At 38.2% G+C, this 17,768-nt stretch overlaps 1 protein-coding gene across 2 annotated transcripts in view; it reads left to right on the top strand.

Annotated features, from left to right (window-relative positions):
- The window catches only part of LOC139186121 (ATP-binding cassette sub-family C member 4-like), a 171,945-nt gene that overhangs the window by 122,955 nt on the left and 31,222 nt on the right, over positions 1 to 17,768 (top strand). For both annotated transcript variants that reach the window (XM_070799911.1, XM_070799910.1), the window contains exons 26-27: positions 4,426 to 4,581; positions 12,238 to 12,327. In XM_070799911.1, the coding sequence (XP_070656012.1) occupies positions 4,426 to 4,581; positions 12,238 to 12,327 (246 nt within the window). The remainder of the gene's footprint in view (positions 1 to 4,425; positions 4,582 to 12,237; positions 12,328 to 17,768) is intronic.

Here is a 17,768-nt window from a genome sequence, read left to right as displayed (position 1 = left end):
GTGTCAGGTGGCCAAAGTATTGGAGCTTCAGCATCAGTTCTTCCAGTGAATATTCAGGACTGATTTCCTTTAGGGTTGACTGGTTTGATCTCCTTGCTTTCCAAGGGGTTCATACATGACTCTCAGCAATTCCACATCTGAGATTTTTTGTGAAGGAAATGATTAAGGTTGTTTTCAAAGATTTAGCTTCAGGGATATTTAACACAGAGTTATTTATAATAGCTAACTATTTGACACTGCCTAAATATCCATCAATAGAGGATTTGTTAAATAAATGATCACGTGTACTATAATATTATGCAACCATTAAATAAATATTTTAGAAATACAAAATGAAAACACATATAACAGTATGTTCACATTAATTGTCTTTTCTTTAAATATGTGAACTTGTATCTTTAAGAACACATAGAAAAAATACAACAAAAAACAACAAGAACACACACAGAAGCCTAGAAAGTAAAAACATTTTAAGAATGTTTTTTTTCAGAGTGCTAGGCTATAGCTAGTATTTATTTACTTTTCAAATTCTTTTGCACCAATTATGATTAAGGAAAGAGTTTACTTTCTTTTTAAACACTGTGAGCCTGGGAAAGATGTAATGAGAATAAAGTGGGGGAGACGGAGGAAGGGGTTGTTTTGTGTGGAACATTGGGTTGATTGGGTTGATTATGCTGAGTTTGATGTGTGAAGAGAGATCCAGGAGCAAGTGTCTAACAAGTGTCATCATCAGAGAGCAACCTGGTTGGAAAAACAGAAAGGGGGCACTGCAAAGCAAGTAACAGAAGATTTTCTCCAAGTGTCTTTATAATTGTATCTGTTTCTTTATTTTTGGCTGGACTGGGTCTCTGTTGCTGCTCGGGCTTTTCTCTAGTTGCCGTGTGTGGTCTTCTCACTGTGGTGTCTTCTCTTATTAAGAGCATGGGCTATAGCGTGCTAGGGCTTCAACAGTTGAAGTATGTAGGCTCATAGTCGTGGTTCCCTGGTTCTAGAGTGCAGGCTCAATAGTTGTGGCACACAGAATTAGTTGCTTCACAGCATGTGGGATTCTCCTGGACTAGGAATTGAACCCACGTCTCCTGCATTTGCAGGCAGTTTCTTTACCACTGAGCCACAAGGGAAGCCCCCAAGTGTCTTTAGATTGAAGAATATCAGCTTACTGATACTGGTGACACTCTCCATGGGCAATTGGTAAAACCCTTTGGTTACCCAGAAAAGACATTCAGACTATAGCTTTGATGACTGAACTCTAGGAATAATTAGAGTCAGGTTTTCTTTGAGTTGCCTTTTTCTTTTTGGGGGGTCTGAGGCCATGCAGCATGTGGGATCTTAGTTCCCTAACCAGGGATCGAATCCACGCCTCCAGCAGTGGAAGCACAGAATCTTAACCACTGAACTGCCAGGGAAGTCCCCTGGTTTTTAGTTTTCTTCGCTGGAGTTTGGAACTCACATTCCTGTGGTCATGAGCAGTCCTTGGTGCCCCTACATATCTCAGTCCATTTGCCCAAAGTTTACAGATGTTCCCGTTTGCACAGATGGATCAGTTTTGGTGGAGCTGATAACATGGGAACATACACACATTCTCACAGATCAGTTCTCACCTGTGTCCTGATGTGCATTGATTTATGTATAAGAACACTCTGAAATATAGGCCCACTTGTTTTACTGTGCTTCACAGATAATGCTTAAAAAAAAAAAAAAAAAAAGGACATTTATGGCAACACTGTGTCAGGCAAGTACATTGACACCATTTTTCCTATAGCATTTGCTCACTTCATGTCTCTGTCACATTTTGATAATTTTTGCAATATTTCAAACCATTTCATTATTATTATATTTATTATCCTGATATGTGATCAGTGGTTTTTAATGTTACTACCCTATAAATGCTTAGATGGTTAGCATTCTTTTAACAATAAAGTATTGGAAATTAAGGTATGTACTTTTTTTATATATAATGCTATTGTACATCATTAGACTACAATATAGTATAAATGTAACTTTTATTTGCACAGAGAAGCAAAACATTGATATAACTTGCTTTATTTTGATATTTATGAGTTATGGTGGTCTGGAGCCAAATCCAAAATATCTTTGAGGCCTGCCTGTACACAGAACACATGAGCCACATATATACACACTACAACCTGCCTGTATGCAGAGAATGGCCCACTGGAAACAGTGATAGACTTTATTTTCTTAGGCTCTGAAAGTGACTGTGGATGGTGACTGCAGCCATGAAATTAGAAGATGCTTCTTCCTTGGAAGAAAAGCTATGACAAACCTAGACAGCATGTTAAAAAGAGACATTGCTTTGCTGACAAAGGTGCATATAGTCAAAGCTATGGTTTTTCCAGCAGTCATGTACGGATGTAAGTATTGGGTCATAAAGAAGGCTGGGCAATGAAGAATGAATACTTTTGAACTGTTGTGCTGGAGAAGACTCTTGAGAGTCCCTTGAACAGCAAGGAGATCAAACCAGTCAGTCCTAAAGGAAATCAGTCCTGAATATCCATTGGAAGAACTGATGCTGAAGCTCCAATATTTTGGCCACCTGACACGAAGAGCCAACTCATTGGAAAAGACCCTGATGCTGGGAAAGATGGAAGGCAGGGGGAGAAGGAGACGACAGGGGATGAGATGGTTGGGTGGCATCACTGATTCAATGAACATGAGTTTGAGCAAACCCCAGGAGATAGTGAAGGACAGGGAAACTTGGCATGCTGCAGTCCATGGGGTCACAAAGAGTTGGACACTACTGAGCAATAACAAAATGTCTTATAGTCTTTGTATTATTGTTATAAGATAATAAAACTAGCTGAACCCACTTTTCTTATGTTTAATCTCTATAAAGATAAATTCTTTTTTGAAATGCCATGATTGATTTGACAGACTAAGATGTGAAACTTCAGAGGTTTTCAAATCAGAAAACCTGAAAAGTTCTAAACATTCTGATTATATTACTCAGAAAGATTTAGTTGTTCTTTTTTTAAAGCCATGAATTTAAAAATTTTGCTGAATTACAAAGGCTCCAAGCATATGTTACACTCTCATCAATTTCAGATTTTCAATACAGATGAAATCATCTCTTGGAGAGCTTCCTTCAGAAAATTTGCAGTTTGGGTTCCCTGGTGGCTCAGACGGTAGAGAATCTGCCTCCAAGGCAGGAGACCCGGGTTCTATCCCTGGGTCAGGAAGATCCACTGGAGTAGGAAATGGCAACCCACTCTAGCATTCTTGCCTGGAGAAGTCCATGGACAGAGGAGCCTGGCAGGCTACAGTCCATGGTCGCAAGAGTTGAACAAAACTTAGCGACTAAACCACCAACTGCCAGGATTTTACCTACATTGTATCGATTTTACCTACATTGTATCGATTCTTTAATCTTACTGCATTTAATTTCTCTCTGCTTTGGTTTTAGTAAATAGACTGACACTTGACATGTGTTTTGACAAGGTTCAATTTTAAGTATTAATGTATTGATAAAGTGCCTTTTGAACTATTCTGATGAAAGGTCCCGTGTAAATAGCAAATATTGTTTGTGTTGTTGTTCTCATTATGTACATTTTCTCTACTGGCCTCTGTCTTTCAAGACTGAGACATGCATTTTATATTTGAAGATGTTTTCTTTCAAGATAAAATATAATTAAGATATATAATATCAGGAAATGATCTCATTTTTCTACCAAAGAATAATCCTTCTTAAATAAATAACATATCCCTGAAAAAGTGAGTACTTCTTTGTGAATAATACTTCTGACTTGACTTGTTGATATCTCTGTAAAATTACCCATGTAATTCTGAAGGTCAAATTACCCAGGGAGTAGGAATAAAACTAATTTAAAAGCTGACTTCTTATGGACCACTTAGGAGACTGCTGGTTTTTCACTGCAGTCAGGTTATTTTTGTTGTTGTTGTTATCTTCTTCCTTTATTTACGAATGTTAGTTACAAACATACAATCCCGTATACACCACATACACATATGTGTCTCCCCCTTTAACACATAATGGATACTATGTGATAATTATAGAAAACAATTTTTTGCATATTAAGCATTTAATCAGGGAAATCTGAATAGAAGGCATGAAAGTCACTATAGTTTATATTGTGTATTCTTGGGATGATGGTGGTCTCAATCAGGGACATTTGTGAATTTCTGTCATTTTTGTTTGTCACAATTTTGGGGGTTGCATCTGGTATCTAGTGGATTCATGGCTACTGTTAATCATCCTACAATATACAGGACAGGCCCCAACCCTCAATAATTAATTATTGGTTCAAAGTGTCAGTAGGGCCTTGCTTGAGAAATTTATAGACTATTCTTTACATATAATAGAACTTTTAAAATTCATCTTCAACAATCAGGGTTCTCCTGGATTTTGGGCATCCTGTTAATTCTTCATCCCCCTGGGTCTCTTTTCAGTATGGCATCGTGGGAAGAACAGGAGCTGGAAAAAGTTCCCTTGTTGCTGCCCTTTTTAGGTTGTCAGAATCTGAAGGTGGCATTTCCATTGATGACATCTTGATAACCAGTATTGGACTGCACGATTTAAGGAAGAAAATGTCAGTTGCACTTCAGGTATGCATAGCAGAATACTCTCACATGTTCTTTTTATAAGATGTCTAAGGTTTAAGTGCTTTTAATTTGATTGGTCTTTTCAAGATAAGTAAATCAGTTGATCCTTTTTTTCCCAATAGAGCATATATTTAGCAGCAGATGTTTTCAACAGACACTTTCATCGGACACCAGGTTTTGGTTTTGTTGTTGTTGTTGTTGTTGTTGTTCATTTGTTAGTTTTGTGTGTGTGTGATTTAATAACTTACTGAGATAGATTTCTGGACTCAGACTTCATCAGTTTCCACAGTGTTTCCACTGATAATCACATAATTCTGAGAACAGAAGGATAAATGATTTGCTTAGCGCTGGAAAGGTTCCTATAGGGAAACATGACTTTTATTAATAAGTGTCTTACAGATGTAATTTTGCTGTGGGAAATGAGGACATCTTTTAAAATGATTATCTCCTTGGAGAACTTTCTGTGAAATTGTGGGGCTTTGAGAATCATAGGATATTTAGATGCTTTGGGGAGACTTTGACAATTTAGTCATTAATGAATAATTTTCACCAGGGAGGCAATACAGAATAATAAGGAAGAGCGGTGGACTCAGAATTCTGTCTCTATGTACCTTGGTTTTCTCTGTCTTACAAGACAGATAATGGTATCACCCCCTCAATCTGTTGTGAGGACAAAATAGGTCAATGAGTGTGAAGTGTTTCATGTAGACCCATATGTGCCTGCTGTGATGGTGGAGTGCTGAGTTGGCAATCTTTTCCTGGGCTCTGATTCTGTTCTCTTTTCTTCTCCTGTGTAAAGTAATAAAACTTTCAAGGAGAGTTTGGAGACTGGATTATATGCACGGTAGACACTCCTGTCATTCCTTGTGGTTCATTCACTCAACATAATTCTGTGACATTTACTGAGAAATTTCTATCCTCCAGGTATATAGCCAGGGGCAACATAGGCCATGTGTTCTCATCATCATCCTGCCCTCTGCTTTGTCAGACTTTCTGATTTAAAAAAAAAATGAGTTTTTATTTATATACTTAGTAATCATCTGCCCATGAAGGCAAGCTCGGAAAAATACCCCCTTGAGATGAGAAACAGAGAGGTGAGACAGAACGAGCCAGGCAAATGTGCTTCCTGGAATGTGGGTGCAATGTGTCCTGAAATGCCTGTTTATCAGGAAGCATGTACAATATGGCACCCAAAGGAAGGTGAATGCAGACTTGGGTATGGCTGTTGCTACCTGCCCATGACCCTTTAAGATGTCTGCTGTCAAAGAAAAGAGAGAGAAAAAATGAAAATGATAAGTATTGTCAAGGGTGTAGAGAAATTAGAATCCTTGTTCATCACTGATAGGAATGTGAAATAGTGCAGCTACTATGGAAATCAACTTGTCGGTTGCTCTGAAGAGTTAATGATGGAATTATCATATGACCTAGCAATTCTACTTAAGAGTATAAACCCAAAAGAATTGGAAGAAAAGTCTTGAAGAGATACTGGAACATGCTTATTATAGCAGCATTATTCTCAACAGCAAAAATGTGGAGGCACCCAAGTGTCTGTTGACAGATGAGTCAACAAACAAAATGTGGTGCTACACATACAGTAGAATATTACTCAGCCTTAATAAAGAATAAAATTCTGACACATGCTACAGCACAGATAACCTTGAAAAAATTAAGCTAAGTGAAATAAGTCATTTACAAAGGACAAATACTGTATGATTCTACTAATAGGAGTTACCTAGGATAGCAAATTCATGAATACAGTATGTAGAATGGTGGGTGCCAGGAGTGGCCAGGAGAGGGGAGTTGTTGTTTAATGGGTACAGAGTTTCAGTTCTTCAAGATGAAAGGAGATCTGAGGCTGGATGGTGGTGATGGCTGTACAACAATGTGAATGTATTTAACACCACTGAACTGTGCACTTAAAGTGGTTAATCTAGCAAATTTTATGTATATTTTATCACAATTGAAAAAAATTTTTTTCAAAGGTATCCCTTTCAGGAAAAATGGGAAGAACTTTTAAGCACATTCAGTCCCCATATTTAAAGATTTCCTCTGGCTATTAGATTTATGACTTATGGTTACAGTAGAAAATAAATGAGCTTAGATTCCCAAGTTTTATGTTTTGATGGTACTCATCTCTGAAATGGCCATGTGAGATTAGTTAGTAGAAATAAAGGGCATGTCTGTAAAGTCCTTCCACATCCTTGAATGCAAAGCTTTAGAAACATCCCTGCATTATTTTTAATGCTTCTTAAAAGAAAAAAGTTGTATGCTTGTGTACATAAAATAATTCTGTAAATAAATAACATTAGATGATTCTTGGCTCTGCCAATAATATTTGGAAGCACATCTGAGCAAAGACTAAAAGACTAAACATGCCTTGACATCAGCATGTTTTGGTTCTATTCTGTTGGTTTCCATCCTTCCTTGGAGCATGTTCTAGGTACACACTCCAGAGAGCATGTTTGCAAAATAGTGCTAAGCTTTGTATCCATGTAGATTCCACTTTATATGCCTTTGTCTCCAAGATGCAGTGTTGATTGATTAGAGAGAAAATCTGGAGAGAACTTGCAATGTGTAAAGATTCCCAGGAAGCCATTCAGGAGGAATACACTCCTGTAAGAGTGTAGTCCCAGTGTCAGTGTGACCCACAGTTTATTCCTGCTCTGCCTTGTTGACTGGGGGGCCTTGATGATGTCACTTGGCTGCCAAGCTTCAACATACTCGTCCTTAAACCTGGTCTGGAAATCATTGATCCACAGATTTGTGGTGAAGATGTAACTTAGTGAGACAATGTTTGTGCCCATGTCTCATTCTTAGGAATGTTCAGGAACTGTTATTATTCTTAAGAATCAGGGCACTGGCCTTTGGGGTATTATTTCTACTTAAGTAAAAAGAGTAACACCTTCTGAAATGACTTTTCTCTTTAATTTCTGTTTATGTATTCATGGTCTTTGGTGATTTTCTTTATATTTATTGTTTAATAATAAAAACTAAATTGTTACATAAATATGAATAGTAAAGCAAAGAAACAGAAAATAAAAACAAACGAACAAAAAACACAATAGGAATTTTGGGGAAAAGCACCACAGAGAAATGTATCTAACATTTTCCACCAAGAGCAAGAAATCAGACTAAAATTTTTTTGTATTTTGATTTCTGGCTTTCCTCCCACCAGCTTCTTTCCTGACCATCACCTCATACACACTCTTACTTTACAATTCCCCACAAAGACCTGCAGCCTTTTTCTCAGCCCTCCCCACACTTGTGACTATTTTCTTTCTGTCTTTGAGACAGGGCCTGTATCTCTCATTTCTGTTCCTCTAGTACTTGTTACAGTCCCTGACAAGTTACACGAGTATTAATAATAATTCCATTGTGTACATATACACAATGGAGTATTACTCAGCCATTAAAAAGAATACATTTGAATCAGTTCTAATGAGGTGGATGAAACTGGAACCTATTATACAGAGTTAAGTAAGCCAGAAAGAAAAACACCAATACAGTATACTAACGCATATATATGGAATTTAGAAAGATGGTAACAGTAACCCTGTGTACGAGACAGCAAAAGAGACACTGATGTATAGATCAGTCTTATGGACTCTGTGGGAGAGGGAGAGGGTGGGGAGAATTGGGAGAATGGCATCGAAACATGTATAATATCATGTATGAAACGAATCACCAGTCCAGGTTCGATGCACGATACTAGATGCTTGGGGCTGGTGCACTGGGACGACCCAGAGGGAGGGTATGGGGAGGGAGGAGGGTTCAGGATGGGGAACACAGATATACCTGTGGTGGATTCATTTCGATATTTGGCAAAACTAATACAATATTGTAAAGTTTAAAAATAAAATAAAATTAAAAAAATAATAATTCCTAACGTATATGGAATCATTAACACATTTTAGTTTCTTATCCCACCATTTCCTGCTTAATTCTCACAATTTGTTGTTATCCTTATCTGACAGATTTAAAATCTGAGTCACTGGGAGCTTATCCTACTTTTCAAGTAAGGGGTAGAGCCAGGATTCAAATTTTATGTGTGTCGTAGGCTGCACTCCGTGGGGTTGCGAAGAGTCAGACAGGACTGATCGACTTCACTTTCACTTTTCACTTTCATGCATTGGAGAAGGAAATGGCAACCCACTCCAGTGTTCTTGCCTGGAGAATCCCAGGGACAGGGGAGCCTGGCGGGCTGCCTTCTATGGGGTCGCACAGAGTCGGACATGACTGAAGCGACTTAGCAGCAACAGCTACTTTTTAAAAATTGAAGTTTAGTTGATTCACAGAGTTTCAGTTGTATAGTGAAGAGTTTCAGTTTTATCTCCAAAGACTCCCATGGCAGCAGAGTAAAATCCAAAGTACTAGTCATATGACAGAGATCTACACTCTCCAGTCTCCAGCTTGTCCACTTCTCAGTCATGTCTGACTCTTTGTGACCCAATGTACTGCAGCATGCCAGGATTCTCTGTCCATCACCAACTCCCGGAGCTTGCTGAAACTCATGTCCATTGAGTTGGTGATGCCATCCAATCATCCCTTTCTCCTCCTGCCTTCAGTCTTTCCCAGCATCAGGGTCTTTTCCAATGAGTCAGCTCTTCACTCAGATGGCCAAAGTATTGAAGCTTCAGCTTCAGTATCAGTCCTTCCAGTGAATATTCAGGGTTGATTTCCTTTAGGATTGACTGGTTTGATCTCCTTGCAGTCCAAAGAACTCTCAAGAATCTTCTGCAACACCACAGTTTAAAAGCAGCAATTCTTCAACTGTGTTGTACTCGTCAGATATTTTCCCCATTTTTCCTACCGTCCCACTTGAAAGGACTCCCCAAACCATAGTAAGAATAAGTAAGTATAGAGCAAAGCCAGAAGATACTACTCCTATTGCTCTGTCCTTCATTTGGACAATATCAGTTTAGAAATTGGTTTATGCACTTGTATGTCATCGGCTGATATGTGTCAGGAGAAGATACTCAAAATGTTATCCCTCCCCAACCAAGAGCCCTTTGTCTTTACAGCATCTTGCTAGCTGCAGAGGTGGAGAACATCTGTTAGTTTGGTTGCTTGAATTTAATTGTCTAAGTGCAAAAATTTACATTCGTCTTCCCCCCAGATGAGTAGGAAGCAGTGATGCTTTGTGTCTCAACACCCCATTGTAGGGAATTTAGGAAGCTGAGAGCAGACTCTGCAGAGAGGGAGCCCAGTGCTGTTTTCTTTGAGTTGCCCCTCTTAGGTGAGCCAGGCCCACCCTGTCTTCCCTGGATCCCTGGTCCCTGTGATCCTGGAAGCAGCAGGGAGCTTGCATGTTGGTCTCTCTTCCTCCCAGGCTCATCCCTGTCACTGCTGACCCCCCATGAACAGGTCAGAACTGGGGGAGGTGTGATGGTAACAAGGACCTGGGTAGGAGCAGAGACAGGGGAGTGGGGACATAGACCATCAGTCCTGGGGGGAACTTTCAAAGATGAATTCTGTGTTTCTAAGAAGATACTCCTCAATTTCTGTTAAAAATTTTAGGAATAATCTAAAATGAAAGTTCTTCTTAACAAATTTCCAGAAACACAACAGGTAGCTGAAGTATGTGTGTTCTTTGTGCTCAGGATCTGAAGTAGTTAAATTGAGATTGAGATTATATGCAGGGAGTAGCCTGCTTACTTGAAAGAAACTGGAAAATGGAGGAAAGATGGAGAAAGGAAGGAGGAAGAATAGTGGGGACCAGCCTCCCCTCACCTGGCTACATCGCTTGTGTAAACCTCATGGAGACAGCTGAAGGATGAGAAATCACCAGTGTGTGGGAATCTTAGGTTGATAATTACAAGAGACACTGATGTATAGATCAGTCTTGTGGACTCTGTGGGAGAGGGAGAGGGTGGGGAGATTTGGGAGAATGGCATTGAAACATGTGTAATATCATGTATGAGACGAGTCGCCAGTCCAGGTTCGATGCACGATGCTGGATGCTCGGGGCTGGTGCACTGGGACGGCCCAGAGGGAGGGTATGTGAGGGAGGAGGGAGGAGGGTTCAGGATGGGGAGCATGGGTATACCGGTGGAGGATTCATTTCGATGTTGGGCAAAATTAATACAATATTGTAAAGTTTAAAAATAAAATTAAAAAAAAAACTGAAATGAAAAAAAAAAATCTGAAGTAGAATGATAGTTATTCCCCTGACAAGGAACGCTTACCATTGTTTAGATGGTTGTTTAGTCTTTGATCCTAAATTCGAGTTTTAAGGGAAACCTTAAATTTGGTCTCGAGATTTTTTATTTCAGTTCAATACTCATTCTGAAATATTATATGACTAGTGATTTTCAGTGCTTTGGAAGCATATTGGCCACTTAATCAACTCTGTGTGACTAAATCTCCCTTTATAATGTCTTTTTAATTGTGGATTTTACTCAGGGGTATGTCTTTTTTTTGGTGGCACACCCTGAGTTTTCTGTATTCATTTCTCTCTCACCAGACTTAAAACTGAGACCATATTGAAGGAAGATTTGGAAGGCTTCCTGAGTATCATTCTTCCTCATTATTAGGGAAAAAGAAATGTCTGCCTATATTCATCTTTCCTCTCAGGCTTTTGTGAAGTGAGGAGGAAAGCCCAGCCCCAAGGCCAGGCAGGATTTGAACATGGGGATTCCGAGCAGTTCCAGGCACTTGTGGAAGAGTCAGATCTCCTCTTGTTCCCACACGTGTGCCTCCCCCTTGTCCTGCCCCCTTCACTGAAAGGAGCCAATTGTGCTCTTCTCTTCTGCCCATATTCTTATGACTTGGCTTACGAGCCTTCCAGAAGAAAATGGAAATGGCCTACATGAGCTTCTGTCTTGAGGCCAAGAGGAGACATATATTTCCAGAGTAATTTACTTGTGGCTTCTCCTGAAGCAGATGAATAGGAAGAACTATTTAAATTAAAGTATCATGACACAGGTCACAGTGGGTTTCAGGTCCTCCTGGCCTTGCAGTTAATAAGAATTTGAGGCAGGCCATCCTGACACACAGGTGAGAGAACGTGGGGGCCAGTTGATGCCAAAATCAGAGGTGATCTCTCCATGGACGGAAGTGCTGCAGACCCCAGGAGCTGACGTTCCCCTTGCACAGGTGGGGATGTTCATTTCACACATGTGGAGAGATTTCAGATCCTAGAAAACAGTCTGCCCAATGGAGAAAATAGCCTAGTTTAGTCTTCAGTGCTAATGTGTAAATATTTAATGGTTTGCTTTGAGGCACAAACCTCTACTAATCATGCTGTTGGTATTTCCCAGTCACATCAGAATTGACAGTTAATTTATGTAGATCTTGATGTTAAGTTTCTCATGTAATTATTTCCTCAATTTGTGTGATTGTTTAAACAGATATTTATTACCAAGGTGTTTTTTTTTTTAATCAAATCTTCCTTTGTCTTCAGTTTTTTCCTTAAGATGAAAAAACTTCCTCAACACTTTCTTCTGTTAGTGTTCAGTAGTTCAGAAGATATTTTGTAGCAGACTTTGTACAATGGAAAATTATTTTAGAGATACTGTTTTGTAAACATACATTTGCAACTTTATTATTAATAATTAATGAATTTAGATGTTTTTATATTTTAATTTTGACAGTCTGTACACATTATAATAAAATAAAAAGAGGTTAAGGTAATAACACTCACTGTTTTGGCATTTTTAGGAACCTGTTTTATTCACTGGAACAATGAGGGAAAATCTGGATCCCTTTAATGAGCATACGGATAATGAACTGTGGAATGCCTTAGAAGAGGTAATTTATTAATAGTAACTGTAATTAACTTGTTAGCATCTGTATATGTGTGTTTACATTTAGAGCATTGCAGATAATTAAGGGGAGCATGTCAGTTTCACTGACTTCGGTAATAGGAAAACACTGATGACATGGGTATGCTTAAAAATGTGTGTATTGATGATGATAAAAATCAACAATATAATGTGACATGTTTTCATTTTAGCTATTTTCCTAGAACCCTGAACAAATAGACACATTATCTTGTCCTTAGCAGAGTACTCAATTAGATGTTAAAACTGTGGGGTCAAATTCTACTAGTGACCTAGTGAATTAATTACTCCATTACACTCCAATATTCATTTTATTCCTCTGGTCTTAGGAAACATCTCCTAAGTGGAGACAGTAGTAGCTTTTCCTTATTAACTAAAAGATATAAACAAGATCATACTAATAAAATGTAGAAATTTCATAGGAAAGTGTTTATAAAGGTGAATTGTATAGTTGGAATTAATGATGATTATTTATTGGCAATTATGTCATTTTAATGCTGTAGCATGAATGCAGATAACAGAACCCTGCAACATCTGCTCAGCTTTTATATGGGAGGTTCATTTCTAGAGAATTTTCTGTTATTTGTGTCATGTTTTCCCTTGCTCTGCTTCTTTGAATTTCCTCACCCTTGCATGAACAGAAAATTTGACTATTAAGTTGCTATCAGTTTGTATTTTAATACAAACTATTTTGTGTATTTGCATTCCTTTTACAAATCAGTTCTACTGATGCCAGAAACCTTAGACTTCTTGTTTTTAATTTATTTATTTTAATTGAAGGCTAATTACTTTACAATATTGTAGTGGTTTTGCCATACATAATCTTTTGCTTCTAAAAAGTAAGAATGAGCATTCCTATACATTAACGATGAAAGATCAGAAAGAGAAGTTGAGAAAAAAATCACATTTACCATTGTAACAAAAAGAATAAAATACCTAGGAATAAACCTACCTAAGGAGACAAAAGTTCTGTACTCATAAAACTACAAGATACTGACAAAAGAAATCAAAGATGATGCAAACCAGATGGAGGGATATACCATGTTCTTGGATTGGAAGAAACAATATTGTGAAAATGACTATACTACCCAAAAAAACTTCAAATTAAATACAATCCCTGTCAAATTACCAATGGCATTTTTCATAAAATTAGAGCCAAGACTTTACAATTTTAATGGAAACACAAAAGATCCCAAATAGCCAAAGCAGTCTTAAGAAAGAAAAACGAAGCTGGAGAAATTAAGTTCCCTGACTTCAGAATATATTATTGAGTTGGCAAAAAAGTTTGTTACATAAGATTTTATGGAAAAAAAATGAACTTTTTTGCCAGCTCAATACAGAGCTAGAGTAATCAAGTTAGTATGGCACTGGCACAAAAACAGAAATACAGATCAATGGAGCAGGCTAGAGAGCCCAGAGATGAATTCACAAACCCGTGGCCAACTAATCTATGACAAAGGAGGCACGAACATACAATGGAGAAAAGGCAGTCTCTTCAGTAAGTGGTGCTGGGAAAACTGGACAGCTATGTGTAAAAGAATAAAATTAGAACACTCTCTGATACCATATACAAAAATAAACTCAAAGTGGATTGAAAACCTAAATGCAAGACCAGCTACTATAAGACTCTTAGAGGAGAACACAGGGAAAACACTCTACCTAAATAAGTACTAGGTGTTTGATTGATCTTTTCATTTTAGAGAAGTGTGGCATATTTTTTAAATCATTTTGTTGTTGTTACACAAATCTGAGAGATTGATTGTTCACTTTGGTTTGAATTGGTGTGTTTGTCATTTAGTGTCACCCTTCCAGGGAAGCTCTGAAATCTGTAATATACAGATGAGCCTTGACTGTGAGCAGGCAGGTTTGGAGGTATGACCATTTCCAGCCAGTAATTTTGGTTTCTGGAGGATGTCACGACTGAGTCTTTATACACCCACCCTGCTTTTCAGCAGCATGTGGATTTTCTTTTCTTAAATTGAGTCGATTGCTTCACCTTCTCCTCCCTGAAAAGCAGTGCACCTCTGATTTCATTTAAGTCTGTGAGTCTTTTACAGTAAAATTCTACAAGAGAAGAGGTGTGTAGAGCATTTAACCACTAAACTCAAAGAACAATAGGATGATCCACTACTCTTGAATTCATAGGACAAATTTAATGGTGAAATTGGGACACATCTTAAAAAAAATAACTGGAAGTACTGGTAAATTATTTTTCTATTTGTTTCTCAGATTGAGACCTTTTTCACAGATTCTCAGGTAGCATTACTCTACAATTTTAGAACATATTGTTCCATGGACAAAGAGGCAATCTAAATTATAAAAATGCTGAAGTAGTAGATAATCCTAAGATCTACTTCTATTTAAACTACATTTGGAACTTTCTATAAAAAGAAGGAAATGTGAGTTTATTTCACAAAGTCAAGTGTGTGGTTTCCATGTATTGCTTCTGGAATTAATCCTGTTAACTTTGGTGATATCACTTAGAGAAATCATCCCATTATTATGTTTCTCTAGGAACTGATTCCTTATGACTATTTTAAAAGAAAACTTACCAAATCATTCATTGAAAAACATACAAATGTGATAAAGAAATAATTCCTCGAGGATCTGGATAAAGGGGTGATTTATCACTCTAAGTTATTGTTGTTCAGTTGCTAAGTCATGCCAGACTCTTTGTGACCCCATGGACTACAGCATCCCAGGCTTCCCTGTCCCTCACCATCTCCTGGAGTTTGCCCAAGTTCATGTCCATTGAATAGATGATGCCATCCAGCCATCTCATCCTCTGTCTCCCTCTTCTACTTCTGCCTTCAATGTTTCCCAGCATCAGGGTTTTTTCCAATGAGTCAACTGTTTGCATCAGGTGGCCAAAATATTGGAGCTTCAGCTTCAGCATCAGTCTTTCCAGAGAATATTCAGGGTTTATTTCCTTTAAGATTAGCTAGTTTGATCTCCTTGATTTCCAAGGGACTCTCAATAGTGTTCTCCAGTACCATAGTTCAAAAGCATCGATTCTTCAGCATGCTTTTATTGTCCGGGTCTCACATCTGTACATGACTACTGGAAAGACCATAGGTTTGATTATACAGACCTTTGTCAGCAAAGTGATATATTTGCTTTTTAACACACTGTCTAGTTTTGTCATAGCTTTCCTGCCAAGAAGCAACCATCTTCTAATTTCAAGGCTACAGTCACCATCTGCACTGATTTTAGAGCCCAAGAAGAAGAAATCTGTCACTGCTTCTATCTTTTCCGCTTCTATTTGCCATGAAATGATGGGACTGGATGCCATGATCTTAGTTTTCTTAATGTTGAGTTTTAAGCCAGTTTTTTCACTCTCCTCCTTCACCCTCATCAAGAGGTATCACTAAATCAATGAAGCCAGTTTTTAAGCGAACCAGAAACCCTAGTTATTAATTTGTAAATGATGCCTAACTGGATATGTGAACCCAAACTCACAGAGTTAACCTGAGAATGAATAGCAGGGAACCAATATGTTTTCCTCTTTATGAACTTCAGTTAAAAGGAAGAGATGGCTTAGAAAAATTTTTTAAGGTCCTCTAGTTCTGTTTCCTCCTTCTTCCTTGGCAGAGATGGACATTCAGAAAGAAGATAGTCCAATGGATGCTGCCTGTCTCATTTTGGTTATTTTTCTAAATATGCTGAAAATACATTTTTCATGTAATGAAAATTTGCTGACTTACTGTAAACTGATAAAAGTTCATCATAAATTGGTGCTATTGGGGTGCTAAAAAGCAAAGGCAGCTCCAAAAATATAACATGAGTAGTGCCTGAAGATGAAGCACTTTATCACTCAAAGGTTAAAAGGTCATAGTAGATAAAACTCTGGAAACGAATCATTGATGTGTTGCTTCTGTTAAAAGCAAAAACAAAACACCTTAGATACTGGGATTTGGAATTAAGAGTATAGAATGGGGGCTTCCCCAGTTGCTCAGTGATAAAGAGTCTGCCTGCAATGGAGGAGAAGTGGGGTTGATCCCTGAGTTGGTAAGATTCCCTGGAGGAGAAAATGGTAGCCCACCCCAATATCCTTGCCTGGGAAATCCCATGGACAGAGGAACCTGGCGGGCTACAATCTATAAGGTCTATGACTTAGCAAATAAACAATTAAAAAAATGTCCTGTCAAACTGGGAAGAAATCTTGTGGTTAAATGTCTGACATTGATAGTGTCTCTGTTAGGACACAAGTGTGCCTCATCACACAGGAAAGCAAGATACAGAAACCTGGGCATCAGCAACCTGTGCATCAGGAACCATGTAGTTCGGTCCTTGCAGTGGCAACAGGTCACATGTCCATTTCCCGGGGCTTTGTATTAGGTGAACTTCCTTTACTGCTGGCCCTGCTCTAGTAAAAGCTCTTCCCCTTTTGTTGATTGCATTTCAGTGTCTCCTTTTGACCCACACCAGATTTTCTTTTTGAAAAGTAACAAATTTCCACAAAATGTGGAAACCACTGACTTCTGTGTTCCCCTCCTGTGAGGGGCATCAGCACCTAATACACAGAGTGTACACAGTGATGATGGAGACAGGCTGCCTTACAAGTCCAGTGTATTATTTTTCAGTTTTGATATATTCCATTATTTTCCCAAGCTCTAAAATAATCTGGAGTATTCTATACAGAGATGTATAGTTTTGAATAGTACTTATTTGTTCTCTTTTCCTTAAATTATAACTTTTTCAGTGCTTTCCTTTGTTTAAAATGTGATATGATATCTTGGAGCCAGTTAATTTTATAAGAATATATCCTTTATACAATTACACTTAATAAGAAAACAGTTTTATATATAAATTATTTATCCATATGAATTTAGTTTTTAATTTATAGGAACAGAAATGTCACTCAACTAAAGTCACTTATGCCTTCATTCATGTTGTTGCTGTTTGTCACGACTGACTCTTCTGCAACCCCATGAACTACAGCCCGCCATGCTCCTCTGTCCATGGGATTTCTCAGTCAAGACTACTGGAGTGGTTGCAATTTCCTTAGCCAGAGGGTCTCACCCAGGATCGAACCCAAGTCTCCTGCTTGGCAGGCGGATTCTTTACCACTGAGCCACCAGGGAAGTCCATCTTCATCCAGCCAACAAATATCTACTGAGAGCTTGTCAGGCAATGCTGCAGATTCTGGGGCTGTCATAGTCATCAAGAGACAAAATATCTGTCCTTTTGGAGCTTAAAGTCTCCTGGAAAAGTTGAAAAGCAAGCCAATGCATATGTAAAAAAATCTCAGTGCTGATAACATGCAAAGGAGAAAAGTGAAGCAGAGCATGAAGAGGGGTGAGCTGATAGCATTATTAATAATGGGCAATATCTATTAATCTGTTACAAATTCTGCATGTACTGACTCATTTACTATTCTTCACAATGTTAGGAGGTACATACCTTTAT

The sequence above is a fragment of the Bos indicus genome, chromosome 12 (genome assembly GCF_029378745.1).
Source record: "Bos indicus isolate NIAB-ARS_2022 breed Sahiwal x Tharparkar chromosome 12, NIAB-ARS_B.indTharparkar_mat_pri_1.0, whole genome shotgun sequence".
NCBI classification, from domain to species: Eukaryota; Metazoa; Chordata; class Mammalia; order Artiodactyla; family Bovidae; genus Bos; species Bos indicus.
This window is presented reverse-complemented; position numbering and strand designations above follow the sequence as displayed.